Source organism: Castanea sativa, chromosome 5 (genome assembly GCF_040712315.1).
Source record: "Castanea sativa cultivar Marrone di Chiusa Pesio chromosome 5, ASM4071231v1".
Taxonomy (NCBI): domain Eukaryota; kingdom Viridiplantae; phylum Streptophyta; class Magnoliopsida; order Fagales; family Fagaceae; genus Castanea; species Castanea sativa.
In genome coordinates, this window is record NC_134017.1 from 18,355,405 (window position 1) to 18,375,452 (window position 20,048).

At 39.0% G+C, this 20,048-nt stretch overlaps 2 protein-coding genes across 2 annotated transcripts; one reads left to right on the forward strand and one right to left on the reverse strand.

Annotated features, from left to right (window-relative positions):
- The first annotated feature begins 331 nt into the window (after nucleotides 1–331).
- Nucleotides 332–5,016, forward strand: LOC142637473 (protein NRT1/ PTR FAMILY 1.2-like). Its single transcript, XM_075811749.1, has 4 exons — nucleotides 332–401; nucleotides 544–761; nucleotides 3,383–3,936; nucleotides 4,023–5,016. The coding sequence occupies exons 1-4, from the start codon at nucleotides 332–334 to the stop codon at nucleotides 4,894–4,896; spliced, it is 1,716 nt and encodes a 571-aa protein (XP_075667864.1). The 3' UTR covers nucleotides 4,897–5,016.
- Nucleotides 5,017–11,484: 6,468 nt separating this feature from the next.
- On the reverse strand, nucleotides 11,485–12,024 carry LOC142634849 (uncharacterized). Its single transcript, XM_075809100.1, has one exon. It carries the CDS (start codon nucleotides 12,022–12,024, stop codon nucleotides 11,485–11,487), a length of 540 nt encoding a protein of 179 aa, XP_075665215.1.
- Between the last annotated feature and the right edge of the window lie 8,024 nt (nucleotides 12,025–20,048).

Consider the following 20,048-nt stretch of genomic DNA (forward strand, 5'->3'; position numbering starts at 1 on the left):
AAATACTCCAATATTGCATCTTCTATATTATAATTTTGGAAGTTCCATGGTATGAAAATCCAAAATTTGTCCTATATATATATATATATATATATATATATATATATATATATATATATATATATATGTTTTGTTTAGTCAAGTGCCTTCTCCATATCAACCATTTTTTTTTTTTTTTGCTGAATCATGAGGCACTACGTTACTCTATATATTCAAAGAGATATTAGTCTAAGAATCAAAAAGACTATTGGAAGCCATATAGCTAGTTGCTCTTCTCTCTCTCTCTCTCTCTCTCTCTCTCTCTCTCTCTCTCACACACACACACACATAAATGAATACCCACCAAGATGTTCCAGCTAAAAGACCAAAGGGAGGCTTGGTAACCATACCGTTCATAATAGGTACATGCAAAAAGGAAAGAGAAGAAAATCTTTTTTTTTTTTTTAATGTCTTTGCTAGATTTTTAATATTATTTGAAGTACACTATATGTTGTATGATCTTGCAGCTTTATGATGAAGTTTTGTTGAAATTAATAATTGCAGCAAATGAGGCACTTGAGAAGGTGGCAAGCTGGGGGCTGGTTCCAAATATGATAATGTACTTGATGCTAGAGTACCACCTGGGATTAGCCGAAGGGGCCAACATACTCTTCTACTGGTTAGCTGCCACCCATTTCATGCCTCTCTTCGGGGCTTTCCTTGCTGATTCATATCTGGGTCGCTTCCTCACCATTGCCTTGGGTTCGATTGCCAGTCTCTTGGTACGTACTGACTATGTTTTTTGTTCTTCTAACTTTCTTATGACATTTCTTTTTCTATCTAATGGACTATAATTGAATGCAATATCTCCTGGCACTTTTAACGGTTTAGCCCCGTAGACCTATTGCCGATACGGCTTGCAGCAAAAACAAACAAAAAAATAAATAAAAAATATTGTTTTCACTTTTCATGATATTGTGCATCAATCATAGATCTCACCCATCACATACGGGACAAAAGCCATAGTGTCATGGATGTCTCTTTAAACTGGAATATTCTCATTAATTTATCTATCTTCTTCTTCTTCTGTTTTGCTGAGACATTTATCTATCTTAATATTCTCATTTTCACTACACTCATTTTATACCATATGTTTATCTTTATGTGTGAACTTTGGTTCAATTCCATTAAGGATTGATTTACTAGAAGGGGTTCTAGTTCTAGCATGAGAAGTTAAGATTTAAAGTCTCTATTTAAGTGTGGTATCTTTAGAAGTAACACACTATTAAGATTTAGGGTCTTTAATTATAAGTGTGTTCTAGTAGGAGAAGTTAAGATTTGACATAAGCATATTAGGATATAGGAGTATCTTTATGTGTGAGCTTAATTTGGTTCAATTCCATTAGGGTTTGGTTTACTAGTCAAAGGAGAGGTTTTAGTTCTAATAGGAGTAGTTAAGATTTAAGGTTTATATAAGTGTGTTATTCTAGAAGTAACACAATATTAAGATTTAGGGTCTATATAAGTATTCTAGTAGGAGACATTAAATTTTGGCTCAAGAACTACTAGTCCACCACATACTTTTGGTGTGATTGTTACTCCACAAGTATAACTATTTGTGGGTATGGAATAAGAGCTAGGGTTCAAGTATCTAAGAGGGAGTTTCGCACACATATACACTTAAATTAGGCTAGATTAGAATTTCTATCTTGTATAAAAAAAATAATAAATAAATTGGCTCAAGAGCATCAGGAGTATTAAACTAAATCAAATAGGACCCACTTGTTAATATATAAAAGAAAACCCAAGGACCACAACTATGGCTCATCCCAACAATGGTAAAATTACTAAAATAACCTTGACTTTAGAAATAATCAAATAAAGCATAAAACAAAATATAAAAACACAATTAACTCCATCAACCACACGCAGCTATTTCCCTCTATAGGGATTGGGGCAGGGCACAATTCGTCTTGGAGGAGAGAACCACACTATGGTTTTTGCTCCATCAACCACTCCATAAGATTTTGCTTCTCTAATCACGCTACAGTTGTGCCATCAACCACTCCATAACTTTTTATTAGATTAATATTTTGAGAATTCTATTGTTTGATTGCATATTCTTCTTGTTCTTAATGTCCATGCCAAATTCTATGTTAATTAGATGTTTTTTACTATTTGATTCATAAATTCATATTTTGCATATAATTTTAAAGTTAAACATACTTGAAAATTAAACATGAATTGATGAGGTAGTTATTAATATTTGATTAGTTAGATATTTTGTAAGCATGCAAAGTAGAAAAAGGAACTGTAATTTAATGGTTAATTTGTCAATATATTCATTGTCAGTCTTAAGGAGTGTATTAGGCCATACGAGGACTGATCAGCGTGATAGGAAGAGATTCTGGTAGCTTAGCTATATATCACTTGGTTGTCGGAGGTCTTCTTGGTCTTATATTGTATGCATCATGGACACATGTTATTGAATCCACGATGAAGAGTGCACAAATCATTAGAAATTAACTAGAGGCCAATAATTTCTTAAATTAATGCAGTATGTACTTAATTAGAAATTTCTTTTGTGTTTATTAATTTGCTCTAGGATCAATGTGATTACATGTTCAACGAATACATGTAATGTTTATTAATTAGAAACTTCTTTTGTGCTTATTAATTTGGGGCATTTGAGTGGATGTTTTGTAGATCTGGTAAAAAAAGAGAGTATAAAACCAAGTTGAAAATGTTGGTAGAGGAAAGGAAGAGGGAAGAACTTTAAAAGGGTATTTCAGTCATGTTGTAAAATGTGCGATTTTTTATGCTGCACTAACACTTTTAACTGCTGCTTTACCAAGTTTTTTTCTACTCCTGGAAAGCAACAATACTTTATTAATAAAAAACATCAATTTTAACGGGTGTTGAACAACACTTGTTAACAAAAGCCATGGATTAAAAGAGCTAGAAATTACAATATTTTTTACAACAAACCAGATGATTTGGAACAAGCGGAATGGAGTCTCACCTAGGCATTCCAAGGCCTAACCCTGCATCCCTAGTTAGAAAAGTTACTGCCCCCATACCTTAGAATATGTAGAGGCTAATTTTGGTAGTCTTACTTGAGTTCCTAATATTTTTTGCTGTTTTGTTCTCTATAGGAATTCTTTCTCTCTTTTTTTTCTTTGTTTTTTGGAGAATTAAATGGAAATGACAACTGATTTAGATATAGCAGAAGCCTTTGTATTGTTGGTTTCGGATGGAGGTGTTTCCTTTAGCTTGTACTGGTTGCTCCAGTTGTATACTTGATGTTGTAGAATAATTATCAAGCTTTATCCTTTAATAAAAAGAGCTAACTTTCTTTGTACTTTTATTAAGAAAAATAACATTAAAGTTCTCATTTTTGTAGGGAATGCTACTCCTATGTTTGACAGCCATGATTCCAGAAGCACGGCCTCCTCCATGCAACCCATTTGCGACACATAGCTGCAAATCTCCAACAAGCGCTCAAATGACTCTTCTAATCTCCTCCTTTGCAATCATGTCCATTGGAGCTGGTGGAACTAGGCCATGTTCCTTGGTATTTGGTGCAGATCAGTTAGAAAAGAGAGATAATCCCCAAAGCCAGAGAGTCTTAAGAAGCTTCTTTGGCTGGTACTATGCTTCTGCAGCTCTTTCAATCTTGATTGCCTTCACGGGAATTGTCTACATTCAAGATCATCTAGGATGGAAAGTGGGTTTTGGAGTTCCTACCATTCTTATGTTCTTGTCTGCTTTCTTCTTTTTCCTTGCTTCACCCTTATATGTCATGAAGAAACCCAGCAAGAGCATTTTCACAAGCTTTCTTCAAGTGCTTGTGGCTGCTTATAGAAAGAGAAAATTCCCACTGCCACACACGGACTTAAGTTACAAGTGGTATTATCAAAAGGGCTCAAAGCTTGTCCTGCCAACCAACAAGCTATGGTATCATATATTTAACATAGTTTCAATTTCAACATCTCAATTCCAAACATTCATAAACCTTTGTTGATTTTCTTTGTTATTATTAGGTTTTTAAACAGAGCTTGCATCATTAGAAATACTGGAAGAGAGATAGCACCAAATGCATCAGCAGCTTCAGATCCTTGGAATTTTTGCACAATAGAGCAAGTGGAAGAGCTAAAAGCACTGATTAAGGTCTTACCATTGTGGTCTACAGGGATCATGGTGTCAATAAGCACTACTCAGAGCTCATTTCCATTGCTTCAAGCTAAGTCCATGAACAGACACATCACTTCAAGTTTTAAAATTCCAGCAGCCTCTTTTGGATTGTTTTCAATCGTTGCTCTAATAGTCTGGGTTGCTCTTTATTACCGCGTGATCGTTCCCTTAGCTTCAAAAATCAAAGGTAAACCAATGTGGCTAGGTGCAAAGCAAAGAATGGGAATTGGAGTATTTCTCTCATGCTTGGCCATGGTAGTTTCTGCAAATGTAGAGAAAATTCGACGTGGAAGAGCAATACAGGAAGGGTTTATGAACAATGCAAATGAAGACTCAGAGACGTCTGCTTTGTGGCTTGTGCCACAATATTGCTTGATTGGATTAGCTGAAGCCTTTAATGCAATAGGCCAGATTGAGTTTTATTATGCAGAGTTGCCAAAGAGTATGTCAAGTATTGCCATGGCTCTCTTTCAATTAGGAATGGGGTTTGCAAGCTTGACAGCTAGTGCTATACTGAGCACTGTTAATAAAATTACTTCAAGTGGAGGAAAAGATAGCTGGGTTTCAAAGAATATTGACGAGGGTCATTATGACAAATACTATTGGCTTCTTGCTGTGTTGAGCTTTATAAATTTGCTGTACTTTTTTGTTTGTAGTTGGATTTATGGACCTGCAGGTGTTGAATCAGTATCAGAAATTAAGGATGGACAAATTGGCGAATGAAGTTAAAGAGCAAGGGAAAGGTTTAAAGGTGAAAGAAGAATCATTAAACCTTCCATCCAAGACTTCATACGGTTTGATATCTGTTTAACCATTTTGTGCTGCTTGTGGTGAATGTTTGTGAGGTATACCTATGTGTGAAGTATAATGATGACTATCATCTTTGAATCTATGATATAACTTCAAGTTCTAATTAAAGATGTAAATTACTCTTCAATTTTATTCCATATATACTATCTACAATATTCCTCACCAGCATGCATAATTTCTGTACATCAAATAAAACCAGAGTTTTAAAGAGTAAATTGGCTTAGTTAATGATCAAGCTATAATTCTTTACACTTTTCTACCTCTACGTACTACGAATAGAGACAAATTTTCACAATCTTTTTCATAATTCATGAGGTGGCATATTATGATTGTCACTAATGAAAATGTTGTCAAGTGTAGGTTTCTGTGAAAGTTAACAAGAATGGAATTGAGATTTCAGCTGAAATGAACTAATAGATTTTCATGAAAATTCAGACTATCATTTACTTGGTATTAACAAAAAAAAAAAGTTTCTGAATTATTTGTAGGCTTGTAGCTAGTTTTTCCATAATCTACAAATCAAATAAAAGTTATATCTATTATCTTAATCTATAAGTAGTCCTATAAAAAAAATCTATAAGTATTGTCAAATGAAAAACTCAAAAGTATTGTCAAATTAAAAAAAGAAAAAGAATTTTTTTTTAAAACCAACAAATAAGTCATTTAGTTATATCTAAACAACATCATGATAGTACCCAAATCCCCCAAAGTACCAATTTTTAACTTTGGGTAACAACCAAAGTTAAACAATTTAAAAAACCCTGTCATTCGAATTTTTTTTTTTAAAAATCAACAATTAACAAACATGTTTTGATTTAAAAAATAAAAAAAAATAACACACCACATAGACACACAAGGTCTTATAATGCGTACTTACACGAATGGACCAAATTACTAATTCATTTGTTGGGGTCCTCGGCCCAATTTTTAATTTTTGTGGGGCCCAGTATTGTTATTTTGGGCCCAAATTCAAAAATATTTAAAATTTGTAGGGTTGACTCCTCTTTTTTTTGTTATTTCCGCCAATGATTGAAATAAATGTATGGGTGGTTTGTACATTGTATGCGAACTGATAACATTTCTTGATGTAATTAACTCTTTAAATAAGATTGCACCGACTAAGTTTAATTTTTTATTACTTAAAAAAGTGTTTATCTTTCTTTTGTTTTAAGAGGAAGGCCATAGATGTGGGTTAGTTGTTTAATTTGCCTTTTCAAATCTAAACTTCATATTTTAACTAGATATACTATATAAAAAAAATATTAAAAATATACAATTAAAAAAAAACCTTTAAGCTACGTTGAAATTTTCATTTGGTACTTCCTTTAAGCTAGAATTCCTACAAGTTTTCTCGAACAAACTTACCAACAACCTTCCATTATAAAGAGCTCAACTGTGGCACAATGCATAATTTTGGGCTTTAGATTTTTGCAACAACTGCGACATTGTCTAGTGACCTTCAACTCTCGCCAGTGAACTCTTGCTTTTAATTGACTAATTATATCCACTAAGCAGGAGTTGCATAAGTATGTTCATATATTGAAGGATTTTTTTTTTTTCCAAAAAATTGAATATCATTTAATTTTAAATGTTATCAAGTATGATGCATCTATTAAGAGAGAGAGAGAGAGAGTGTGTGTGTGTGTGTCAAAGAACAACTTTGAGTTATTATAAATTTATAATCACATAATTACTTCAACCAAAACAGAGTAATCTCATGATTATTTGCTCACGGAGAATTGACCAATCTTCCTGTCCTAAGTTGTGGCAACTCATATGAGAGAGAACAAATTACCCGTAAACTGAATTAGTGAAATGCATTGCATTTCATGTTGTGATCAAAATTAATTTTGGCATACACCTGTGTTTTTTAAATGTATAAATTCATTGTATTGATTTGTAGAACTAAAACCAAAATGCATTCTATTCATCAAAAACAAAAAAATAAATAAATAAATAAATAACAAAAACAAAAACAAACAAACAAACAAACAAACAAAAACAAAACAAAATGCATTCTGCGTTTTGTTGGTTTGTGCTCAAAGCTTGCTCATTTCACCAAGTTTAACCTTTAGTGTGGCCATCCATTGCTTACCCAAAGCAATTAGTTCTCCATTATCTTTCTTTCTGACCTCCACCACCACAGATGTTAACTCAACCTCCGCTTCTATCTCAACCTCTTCCTGTCATGGACTCATAGTAGTTCAATTATCAAGATCATAAAAAAAAAAGTTGGAAACATAATCTAGATTTTTGAGGGAACAATTTCTGAAAACATTTCACATCTATAAAGAAAAGGGGAAAAAAAAAACAATCTGCAAGCATTTTTACAAAAAATAAAAATAAAAACTACCCCCACCTCAAAAAAAAAAAAAGTTTAATTTTTACAAGCTTCTTCTATAAATATGGTAAACTACAACCTAAACCAAACATTTATTGATAATGATGAAAATCGTCAGTGAGCAACATGGCCCTCATGTGCCCTAGACAAGACTTGCGCAACACAAAAAAGAAGAAAACCTTACGAAGAGTAACGGCGTGGTACCAGCTAAATATCCTCCGAAGGTTAAGTCAGAGAATTTTCACAACTCTAAAGTGCCAAAGCTGGGGCGAATTATGCATACCTTGTTTCCTGGGGGTTTGGGCTTTTATAGCAGTGTAGAACCGACTTATTTCTTGGGCAAGATGATTTTTCCTTGTGGGGAAAATCCTAATAAATGTACGTATTTTGTGGGATTCTTCCCATATAGGGATCCCATTAATCGTAGGGTGCACGATATTTCTATTTGGGATTTCTTGGAGTTTACTCAAGCCATGGGGGTGCCACGTGGCTTTAATGTCCGTCAATCTAGTGTCCGTGTGCCTAGAGTCCATCCTTCATGGAATCATCCGTCCACTATGGAATCCTCCATCCACCATGGAATTGACCGCTACGGGGTACCATCTGTCGTGACTTCGTCGTCTGGTGCCTTAATTTGTCATCTGTTTAAATGTTTTGAAGTCCTATAGTCCTGGCACTGTCGCCTCTGGCGAGCTTGCATGAACAAGTTCGTCTGGCTAATTTTTTACCCTCTTTAGGTGCCCCCTCACTCTATGGGTCCATCACCTATTTTTTGGACGAATCCATGGAGTGACGGTCTAACCCTAGCTTTGGGAAGTGCATTCTGATTGACACACTAGCCTAGGGCCATTAATGCGGTAGGGGCACGTGGCAAATTTTTAGTGGTTTGTTGCTTAGACCGAAGCATCCCTTCGTCTTCCATGCCATTCCTCTTATATATATGTTGCTTGTCCCTTTCTTTCTTTCTTTTTTAACTTTTCGCAACCTTCTTTTTGATCAGAGCGCTACCTTTCACTCTCTCACGTCGTAGTTTCATCTACCTGGTGCGACTGTCCTCTACACTCTTCCCGTCGCCTTATTTACATCGTCAAGTTCGTAAGTATTCTTCCTTTCATACCAAGTTTTTCCTTTGTCATTTTATTCGCCTGCCTGTCTTCTGTGTAGACCTATAAAGTCTTAGGATTTTATCCGTCACGTGTAGGCGACAGATGTCTAGTGAGATATCGAGAGAACAATCGTGTGTCCGTGATGGAGCGGGCTATGATGAGGTGTTTTCGTTAGGTCAGGGAAACCCTGGCACCTTCAACGATGAAAGGGGTTCTGTCAGCCAACTCATCTCCACAGAGGAGGATGAGGAACGGGATGCGGATAGGTTAGAAAGTGATTCCAATGATGATCTAGACGATGTTGAACCCCCTATTCAATCCGTCATAGGTCCTGATGGACTTAGGGAGTTCATCATGCTTCCCCCGTGGACAATTAATGACTTCATCTCTTCCATCAAACAAATATACTTCAATACGCTTAGGGAGAAGTACCAGATACCCGTCCACATACCCATCCGTCTACCCTTCAAGTCTGAAAAATGTTACTATAAGGGTGTTGAAGACATCGGAGTGTATAAGCTGATGTTGAAAGCTGGACTTCAATTCCCATTGAATGCTCTTCACCGTCATCTTCTTCAATATCTAGGACTAGCTGTCACCCAAATCTCTCCGAATTCCTAGAGAGTCTTCCTAGGTGTGGAAGTTTTATACGGGGTGATGTCTGACAGGGCGCGTAGGTTGATGGTGGAGGAGCTCTTCCATTACTACCGTCCGTTTGAGATTACCCAATTAAAGGGAAGGTACAATTTCTTGTCGAGGAGTTCGTTGCTTAAGCTAGTATGCAAGACCCCGGACTCCAATAGGAACTAGAAGAGTCAATACTTTTTCATTCAAAGGGACGACTGGATGTGTCACCCCGACGACCAGGAATACATGCCTGTAGACAAAACTTGGGGTATAATGCCCCCGTTTGGTAGTTGTCCGTTCGTCTAAGGTTCAATTCTTTAACTTTGTTTAATCATTCTAACCGTCTCTTACTGCAGCTCGGGATCGTCTAAAAGTCACCCTTAAGCAGTGGAGTTTTTTGGGAAAAAATCTTTAGGACCACCAAGTTGTCGGAGAGAACATAGGCTAAGCTAGTCACTTTGGACACTCTCTACTGGTACTGTGACGGTCCTAAACCCATAGCTGCTGCCTATCGCTACGACTAACAAGTGCGCCAATGTAAGCCCATTGCCCAATATTTGTCTTTAAGCATTTTAGTAGCTTTTCTGACTCTTATCCGTCCATTTTGATGCAGAAATGGAAGATAGCAAGAGGAGAGCCTTCATCAAGCAACAGGCTACTGCTAAGAAGAAGCTGGAAAGGAGCCTTCCTCCTAAGACGGGTTAGGCTCACCCGTCCACCAAAAGGAAGCCGCCTGAAAAAGTAGACCTTCAGGCTAAAAAGCCCAAGGTGGTGATAGGACCAGCTATTGGTGAAACTTCTAGCCCCTTCAAGTTGCCCCCCAAGCCCGGTTCGGGGAAGGGAAAAGGCTTGATGGTTAGCCAGGGTCCCGTTAAGGAGAAACCACCCATCCTCCTTCGCGAGGATTCTCAATATGCCCTCAAACAGATTGCATCCATTATTAAAGATGAAGATTACGAGGACTTGGGCAACCACACCACCGAAGCTATAGGGGAGACGAGTCATTTCAATCTTGCACAGGTTTGTATCCGTCCTAATTTCTTTCCGTCGTGTGTGATTATTATTTTTCTTACCCTTGGTTTGTGGTTGCTGCTGGGAGTCATTATGATGAAAGTGTTGATGGAGCATTGCCTGTCCTAGGAGATGGTGATAGAACGTCTTAGGGCGAAAACGAAGGTGATGGAAGCGGAGTTAGTAGAGCTGAAGGTCTGGAAGGTGGTCTAGGAGGACAAGCTCACTGCCTCAGAGCAGCTTGAGATAAGTTGGATAAGCAGGTTGAAGTATTGAGAAAAGTCCTTAAGGACAAGGAGGGGGAGATTAAGGACATTAAGGATAGTCTTCTTCAGGCAAAGGTGGACGCTATACAAGAGTATTGTGATTCCAATGCTCTTCTGAGTGAACTAGGCACCTCCTTTGTTGACGGTTTCAATGACTGTCTTCGTAAGGTCAAGGCCTCCTTTCCGGACTTGGACCTTTCTCACATCACTATAGACCTTGAAGGCCAAACTCCAACCTGCCCCGTCGACACTGAAGGAACAAACGAGCTCTTTGGTGATGGCTCCAATCTCGACCTTCAAAGTGATAGGGAGGCTTAAAAAGCTGGTAAGGAAAAGTCTGTCGAGGATTGCACTCATCAACCTGAAGTCGTTTAGACGATTAAGGAGAGGGAGGAGGAGACCCATGTCGCCCAGCAGTAGTTTCTTTTTTATTTAGCTTGGTTTTTCTCTTGTTCAGATGTAAAGATGTTTTGAAGAACAATATTTTTGTCAATTTAACAGTTGCCTATCACTTTGTAGGCTTTTCATGTAGATATCTCCCTGTATGGGCCTTTATAACATTTTGATTATATGTTTTATAGTATGTATTTGCAATGTATCCATTTATTTTGGACTTAATATCTGCAGATCAACTCTTGGGATGAGGCTGTCAATTTTGAGGATTAAACAAATATAAATCATTCTTTTAAGATGGACCTATCCACATTGTAGTCTAAATATAAGTCATCTCTTTAGGATGAACTCGTCCACTTTGTGGACTTAAATGTAAGTCATCCACTTAGGATGAACCTGTCCACTTTGTGGACTTAAATATAAGCCATCCCTTTAGGATGAACCCATCCACTATGTGGGCTTAAATATAAGTCATTCCTTTAGGATGAACCCGTCCACTTTGTGGACTCAAATATAAGCCATCCCTTTAGGATGAACCCGTCCATTATGTGCACTTAATAATGATTATGTAGAAACGTAGATAGCATACACGACATTTCTGAATAACTCCTCCTATTGTATGATAGATATGCGCATAGAAATTGTTCTTTGAAAAAAAAACTGCCTTTCGAGCTTAAAAGAAACTGCAGATAATAAAATTTTTAAAAAGCAATAAACTAGAAATGAGGAGTATTGTTGTCCATGCTGATGACGTCTACTAGTAGTATTTCATCAAGTGCTCCATGTTCCAGGGGTGGTGCAACTTTTGCCCGTCCAATGTCTTCAGGTGGTAAGTTCCTTTCTTTTGCCATGATGTGATCTTGTAGAGTCCTTCCCAATTAGGTCCTAGCTTTCCCAGGGCAGGGTCTCTTGTCGCTCCTGTTACCTTTCTTAATATGAGATCTCTAACTTGGAAGTCCCTGCTTCTAACTTTGGGGTTGTAATGCTTCGCCATGAGGTCTTGGCATCGTGCTAACCTCTGCTCAATCATTGCCTTGACCTCGTCCACCAAGTCAAGTTGAAGGCGTATCGCTTCATCATTCTTACTATTGTCATAGTTTCCAACTCTGTAGCTTGTGAGTCCAACCTCGGTCGGGATGACTGTCTCATTCTCGTATGCTAGTCGAAACGGAGTCTCCCTTGTAGATGTCCTTGCTGTCATCCTGTAGGCCCACAAAACGCTTGGCAACTCCTCTAGCCATATCCCTTTTGCCCCCTCGAGCCAAGTCTTGATAATTTTGAGCAAGGATCGATTCATTACCTCGACCTATCCATTGGCTTGTGGGTGGGTAGGAGATGAATAGTGATTCTTGATTCCTAACTGTGAGCAGAAATCTCGGAACGAATCATTGTCGAATTTTTTTCCATTGTCTGAGATCAGTACCCTAGGTATACCGTACCGGTATATGATATTCTTCCATACAAAGCTTCGTATATTCTTCTCTGTGATGGTCGCCAAGGCTTTGGCCTCCACCCATTTAGTGAAATAGTCAATACCGACTACTAGGAATTTCAGCTGCCTGACTGTTGTTGGGAACGATCCCGTGATATCCAACCCCTATTAAGTGAAAGGCCACAAGGCCGTCATTGGGGTGAGCTCCTTTGTTGGTTACCTGATGAGGTTGCCAAACCTCTGACACTTGTCGCAAGTTTTGACATATACCTGAGCATCCTTTGGCATTATGGGCCAATAGTACCTTGCTTTAATCAGCTTGTGCACTAAGGATTGTGATCCTGAATGGTTCCCACACACTCCTTCGTGGACTTCTCTCATGACATAATCTACTTCTTTGGAGTTTAGACACCTCAGGTATGGACGGGAGAAGCCCCGTTTATATAAGATGCCATTTATTAGTACGAACCACGCTTCCTGTACCTTCAGCTTCCTAGCGGCCTCCTTATCGTCCGGTAGCACACCGTCTCTTAGGTAGAAGGTTATGGGCGTGGTCCAGTCACTTGTGGAACCTATCTCCTGCACACTTATGTCGTTTATTAAGGGTAAGCTTTGAACAAAAGACAATATCTGGCTAGGGATAAGCATGTGTTCTGCTGATGCAGCCCTGGCGAGGCAGTCAGCTTGCTTGTTCTCCTCCTGTGGGATTTGAACGAACTTTGCTTGAAGGTTGGTCACCCGATTCTTCACTTGCTCCAGGTACTTCTTCATCCGTTCACCCTTGCATTCGTAATCACTAGTTACTTAGCTTGTAGCTACTTGAGAGTCGCAATACATGACCACTTTCGTAGCTCCTGCTGCTTTGGCTAGATCTAGCCCTGTTATTAAGGCTTTATACTTTGCCTTGTTATTGGTTGTAGGAAAATCAAGCCGGATCATGCACTCGATCTTGTCACCTTCTGGAGAATGAAGCATTATGCCAGCCTTGCCTGCCTGTTTATTGGACGATCTGTCTGTGTGGATGCTCCATTGCGGCTGTACTCCTGCCCCCTAGTCCTCTGGGTTGGTGAATTCCACGATAAAGTCAGCGATGACTTGACCCTTGATGGTCGTCCGTGGGCGATACTGTATGTCGAATTCACTCAACTCAATCGCCCATAGCGCCATCCGTCCAACTACCTCCGGGTTGCTCATTGCTCTCCGCAGGGATTTGTCTATTAAGACAACAACAGTGTGGGCCTGGAAATATGGTTTAAGCTTATGTGTTGTAGTTACCAACACAAAGGCGAGCTTCTCCATAGGGGTACCTCTCTTCTGCACCTCAGAGCGCCCGACTAGTGTAGTATATAGGCTTCTGTACCTTGTCTTCATCCTTGACCAAGGCCACACTTACAGCAATAGGGGATACGGCCAAGTAGAGGAATAGTTCTTCACCTGGTTTGGAGAGACTTAGTAATGGTAGGGAAGAGAGATAGGCCTTCATGTCCTTGAATTCTTGTTGACATTTAGCCATCCATTCAAAAGACTTCTTCAACGTGCGTAAGAAAGGTAGGCATTTACCCGTTGCCCTTGACACGAACCTATTCAGTGCGGCTACCTTGCCGTTGAGGCTTCGTACTTCTTTCATGTTCCTTGGAGGTGCCATCTCTATTATGGCTCGAATCTTGTCTAGGTTGACTTTGATACGCCTCTGAGACACCATAAACCCTAGGAACTTTCCAACCGTCACCCCGAATGCACACTTGCTCGAGTTGAGCTTCATGTTGTAAGAGCAAAGGGTGTCGAAGGTTTTTCTGAGATCGTCCAAATGATCGTCATCCCTTCGACTTTTTACTAGCATGTCGTCAACGTAGACTTGGACATTTCTTCCAATCTGATGTGCAAATATCTTGTTCATGAGCCTCTGATACGTCGCGCCTATGTTCTTGAGGCCGAACGGCGTCACTCTATAGCAGAAGAGACCCTGGCTTGTGACGAAAGAAGTCTTCTCCTGGTCAGCTTCATCCAGCTTGATCTAGTTGTAACTAGAAAATGCGTCCATGAAACTCGACAGCTGGTGTCTTGCCATTAAGTCCACCAAGATATCAATCCAGGGAAGTGGGTAGCTATCCTTGGGGCATGCCCTGTTTAAGTCCGTGAAATCTACACATATCCTCCACTTCTCGTTGGCATTTTTGACCATCACCATGTTGGCCAACCAATCGGAGTAGTATACTTCTCATATAAATTTTGCTTCCTATAACTAGCAAAACTCCTTTGCTATGGCTTGGTCTCGTTCTTGAGAAAATACTCACTTCTTCTAACGGATGGAAGAGAAATAGTGCGATACATTCAGCTTATGTACTACGACCGAAGGATCGATTTCGGGCATGTCTTCATGGCTCCAGGCGAAGACGTCCTGGTTCTCTCTTAGAAATGATATTAGGGCTAGACGGACAGGCAACCTAGCAAGAGTACCTATTTTTGTCATTCGCTCGGGCTTAAAGTCATCAAGGAGCATCTCTTTTGGCCCTTCTACTGGTTCTGCCACCGTTCGCTGTTCTTCTATGCACATTATTGGTAAATGGTCGTCCATCTCCAGTATGGCGATGTCGCATTCGCACGCCGCTACTTGATCTCCCCGTACTTCTCCTATCTCGTATTCGGTGGGGAACTTGATCATTAGGTGGTAAGTGGATGTTATGGCCTTCCACGAATTAAGGGTAGGGCGACCCAGGATGGCATTGTAAGAGAATGAACAGTCCACAACCAGGAATGTGACATCCCTGGTGATCTGTTGAGGATAATTGCCGACGATTACGGATAAAGTGACCGCGCCGAGTGGGTACACTCTTGTTCCTCCAAATCCAACGAGCGATGCGTTAGTTGGGATCAACCATTCTCTCCTAATCCTCATCTGCTGGAAGGCTAGGTAGTAGAGTATATGGGCAGAGCTCTCGTTGTCTACCAGGACCTTGTGAGTGTCGTAGTCCCCAATCCGTATGCTCACAACAAGTGTGTCATTGTGTGGATGATGGAGATGTCGAGCGTCCTCCTCTATGAAACCGATTATAGGTTTATCGATGTGTGCCATCTTCGGGACCAAACCCATCAACTAGATGTTCTGAACCATACAAAGGTAGGTCTTGTGCACCTTCCTAGTTGAACAGGAAGTGGTGGTGCCCTCTACAATCATCCTTATGTCTCCTATAGGTTGTTTGGGGCGCTCGTTTTCCTTTTGGGGGCCTTGCTCTTGTGGTTGGTCCATCCTCTATTTGCTAACGAACCTCCGCAATTTTTCTTGTCTGATTAGGGCTTCTATCTACTAATAATGAACTAAAACTGAGATAGCTAGTGAAAACAATATAGACAAGGGCAAATCTATTCTAGGAGCACCCCTTAAGGTTGAAAAGAAAGAGACTAGGAACCCTAGGACTAAGAAAGACAATAATAAAAAGTCTCTACCAAGGAAGCCACATTTTTGTCATTACTGTGGAGTTTCAGGACACACTCGTCCAAATTGCTATAAGTGGTTAGCCACTCAACAGAGCAACAGTGTGTTATCATCTAGTGGTCAAGGTCAGATTCCACCATCTTTGGGTCCTCTTGGAGATCTTCTGAAGACCCTCATATTCCTTTTGAACTTAAACAGTTTCAATTCTTCCCCCTCACCTCAAGATCAAAGGTTCGCAAAAAGGAAAGGTCCTTCCTCCAATTCCAAATTGTGGAAGAGAAAAGGCTCCAAGTGATTAAGTCACTTCCTTTCTCTCTTGTTCTTGCATTACTTGTTTGTTTTGCTTTCTTGTTTTTGAGTCAGTCTAGTTTTATGATTTGTATGTTTAACATGTTTTTGTTTGTTTGTTTTTAGTTTTGTTTTATATAAAAGTAAAAATAAAAAATTAGAAAAATACAAAAACAATGTGTGTTTGTGTATATTGATACTTGTGTATCCTAGATGGCCATTGAAACAAAGTTTTCTAAAATTTGTATCTCTTGTAGCTTAGATGAGCATCTCAATGCACAACTAAGCAAGTGAGTTTTGTGGCTCGTGTTTGTGATGAGTACGATTAAGTTTGTCTCTTATATCATATACTCATATCACTCTTTTTGGCGGGAAGGACTAGAAAATTCTAAGAGAAATGCATAAATAACCATCTCACTAGTAAAGCCCACCAATCATGTATAACATCTGTATGCTTCAACATAGCAAAAGTGTGATGTTTTAAGCTTACTTAATTGGGTAATTTCTTCTCTCTCTCTTGTATATGTCCATGCATGCTATGCTCAAAAGAAAAATATGCAAAGAAAATAAAAGCAAAAAGAATCAGAATACTTTTAATATGGTTGCAAGCGTGTTTCTAGGAGATGCGGGAGTTATATGATATACCTCGAAGGTAATAGTCTCCATCAAACAGTTATAATTGTGTGTGCGTTGTATTAGATTTTCTCATATCTCAAATCGTCATAATATGATAAACTTGCGCACACTTGTTATCTCTTCACACACAACACGCAAACTCTTTACTGCTTTTGATACATGTGCAGGTACAATGTGATTTAGCCATCACATGAGATACATGTGTTAATATATGCTCACTAAACTGTCTTAACTTGTTTTTGAAATATAAAATTGATTAGACTTGTTTAGTGTGTGTGTGTGTGTGTGTGTGTGTGTGTGTGTGTGCGTGCATGTTTTGATCTATTTGCTTATATGTTGAGAGATGTCTTGAGAGCTTAATATATTGTTTGGATCCTTGGTTGAGTAGCTTGCTTGTTGCGTTCATCGTTATGTGTTTTTCCTCCCTTGAAAAACTCCTTTTCTTCAAGATCAACAGCTTCTCGATAGACCCTCGACAGATTCCATTTCTATTGAGCTTTCTTTCTTCAACCTTGATAGAATCTCGACAAATCTTTGATCCATCGAGATTTCTAGGTTTCTTCTCGATAGAATCTCGACAGCTTCTCAATCCATCGAGCCAAATTTCTGTGCATTCTATCTGACCGATAGACTCTTGACAGATTCTCGATCCATCGAGGTGATTTTTGCCATTGACAAATCCTCGACAGCACCTTGATAGATTCATTTCTGTCGAGATTTAGTGCTCGACAGATTCTCGAATAGTTATCTCGATCCATCAAGCTGCGTTTTCTATATATAGTTGAGGCGCGATTTCAAATTTCATTTTCTCACTTCTCCCTTGATAGAAATCTCTCTCTCTCAACCCAAACCTCTTTCTCTCTCTCAAACCTCCTCACCCACTTGTTCTTCAACCTAGATCAAGCTCCAAACACTTGGTAAGTGTTCTCAATCCCTTCTGTTTCATGCATTCATGCAATTTTAGACCTAGGTTTTGGGTTTTTGAAAATTTTTGGGGTTTTTGAGATTTTTGTGAAATTTATGGGTTGGGTTGGGTTGATTTGTTGTTTTATGCTCATGCATTGCATCCTCATTGTATTATAACAATGTTTCATGTATATTAGATGTGTGTGCTTGATAATTGATTATTGTTGTGAGTGCTAATAGGTTTGGATTGGGTTTTACCCATGATGCTTTTAATTTTTGCATGTCACATGTTCATGCATTTTTCATGCATACGTTCTTTTCCTTCTTTCATTTCTAAGCATGTGATGTGTTTCCTTCTATTCTCTCTCTCTGATAGACTGCGTCATGGCACCCAAACAACGCAAATCTACTTCGCTCGGAACCTTCATCAAGGTTCCTAGTCATCTTCTTCTTCTGATCCACCCGCCCCTTTTCACGTTCGATTCCATGATGAGAAGGACTAGAAGGACTTTTTTGAGAACTTCTAGAAATGTGGTGTTCATCCGAAACGCCAGGTTATTCTGTCGAATTTTACCGACACTCCGCTACCCGAAGTCATTTAGACTCAGGGATGGGAATCTCTCTATGAGAAACCCTTGCGTTGTCCTGTCGTGTTTATTCGGGAGTTTTACTCTAACATACACGACATCGATACCTCTATGCCTCAGTTTGTTACCACATTCCGAGGTACACGTATCGCAGTTATTCCGGATCTTATATCTAAGGTACTACACGTTCCTAGGGTAGCACATCCTAACTACCCTGGCTGTTATCGTCTACGGACTGTGTCTAGAGACGAGCTTCTCTTTCACTTTTGTGAGACTCCTTCCATATGGGGTGGTAAGCTAAACACTTCATGCTCGGGTTTTGCTAAAGGCCCAAGGTTCCTTAACATGGCAATGGCATTCACTCTCACACCTTTGTCTCACTATAACTCTATCACTGAACCTAGTGCTCATTTTCTTCTTTCTTTGATGGAGGATCTTTCTGTAAACTTTCCCTTTCACTTCATCACATCTATTCTAGATGTGTATTTGGATACTACTACCCGTGATAAGCTTATCTTTCCTTTGGCTATCACGCAGATCCTTCAGCACTTTAACTTTCCCATTCCTCTCTCTCCTTATTTCACCATCATGGGTGCCATCAGTGTTAGTTTTGTCCGGTGGAGCGAGACCCAGTTTTGACCAAAGCGGCCACGAGTGGAGATGACCGATCTTGCAACTTCTGCTGTTCCACCCTCTTCCTTGGCTCCTTCTACCTCAGCAGCTAGTGGTGTGACCCTCAAGGCTATCATGGAGTAGCTTTAGTGGATGAAGGCTAATTTTGGTGGTCGTTTTGACTATCGCACAGATGAGATGTGTCAAATAAACACCTGAGTCGGTCGCATTGCCCGCAGATAGGCTCGTATGGCTAGCTTTGCTCTTTCTCCCTCTCCTTCTCTAGAGGCCTCGCCTGATGATGATGATGAGGATGATGCTAGCTCTTCCGGTAATAACGAGATGATGACCTCTCAGTGGCTTGCCCTTTGTCATTCGTGACAAAAAGAGGGAGCAGTTTTGGGTTTGAGAGTAGTCTTGTACTTTTAGGGGGAGAGTTAGTATAAGACTCTTTTTGTTATGGAGAGTGTGTATATCTTTTTGAGGGATGTAGTGAGGTTTATATGTACTTTTCTTTCTTTTCAGTTACATTAGTCTCTTGTACACCGGTCTTGTGACCATTTTTATTATGACATACACTGTACTTTATATATATATATATATATATAATGATAATGTAAGTTCATTTTATTCACCTACGACATGTGTTGTTTCTTTTATCTCTTTATACATATGTTTCTTTATGTACGCAATCTTTATTTCTGTTTTACACATGATGCCTTGATGAGTTTTGTTTAAGTGTTTCAGAAAGATAGGTTGTAAAAGTCTATCTTGCCATGAACTCTCTTCTTGAAAAGTTTCTCAAGAGTTTATGTTAGGATTAGATTTATTTGTAATACAAAAAGTGGTTATGAGTTTAGTGATTTAAGACTTCTCTCATAATTATTTGTTTTGTTGTGGTTTTGTCACAAGTTGCCAAAGGAGGAGATTGTTAGGGACATATTCTATGTAATTGGCTAATCCTTTGACAAAATGCACTTTATTTGTAATTGGGTAAATCTAGGATCGGTTTAAGATTTCAAGAAACATGCTGTTCAAGTCAAGTGTTAAAGCCATGAAGATCTAACCAAGAAACAAATGAAGAAAAATTGTTCATTAAAGCTCGACAGAATTCTTTCTATCGAGATTTAATGTTGAAGCTCGATACAAGCTATTTCTATCGAGACTTACGAAATTTTACGAAATTAGAATTTCCAGATCTGATTTTCGGCCCATGCTGAAATATTTGTATAGGGTTTCTTTTCTCACAACCCTAGACATATATAAGGCTTATTTTAACGGCCATCGCATAAGAAAGCACAAGCAGAAAGTACTATAATTCATCATTCTCTCTGTAGAAACTACTGAGTCTTTACGCCAAGCGTTTTGTGACCAAGAAGCTTCTTGATCTTCATTGTTGATGAACTGAAGAACTTTACAGCCAAAAA

Excerpts from the sequence above, each read along its gene's own strand:
- LOC142637473 (XM_075811749.1), top strand. The coding sequence starts at position 332 with ATGAATACCCACCAAGATGTTCCAGCTAAAAGACCAAAGGGAGGCTTG. Across the intron at positions 402-543 it reads AACCATACCGTTCATAATAG|CAAATGAGGCACTTGAGAAG; the intron begins GTACATGCAAAA and ends TAATAATTGCAG. Across the intron at positions 3,937-4,022 it reads CTGCCAACCAACAAGCTATG|GTTTTTAAACAGAGCTTGCA; the intron begins GTATCATATATT and ends TGTTATTATTAG.
- LOC142634849 (XM_075809100.1), bottom strand. The coding sequence starts at position 12,024 with ATGAATCGATCCTTGCTCAAAATTATCAAGACTTGGCTCGAGGGGGCA.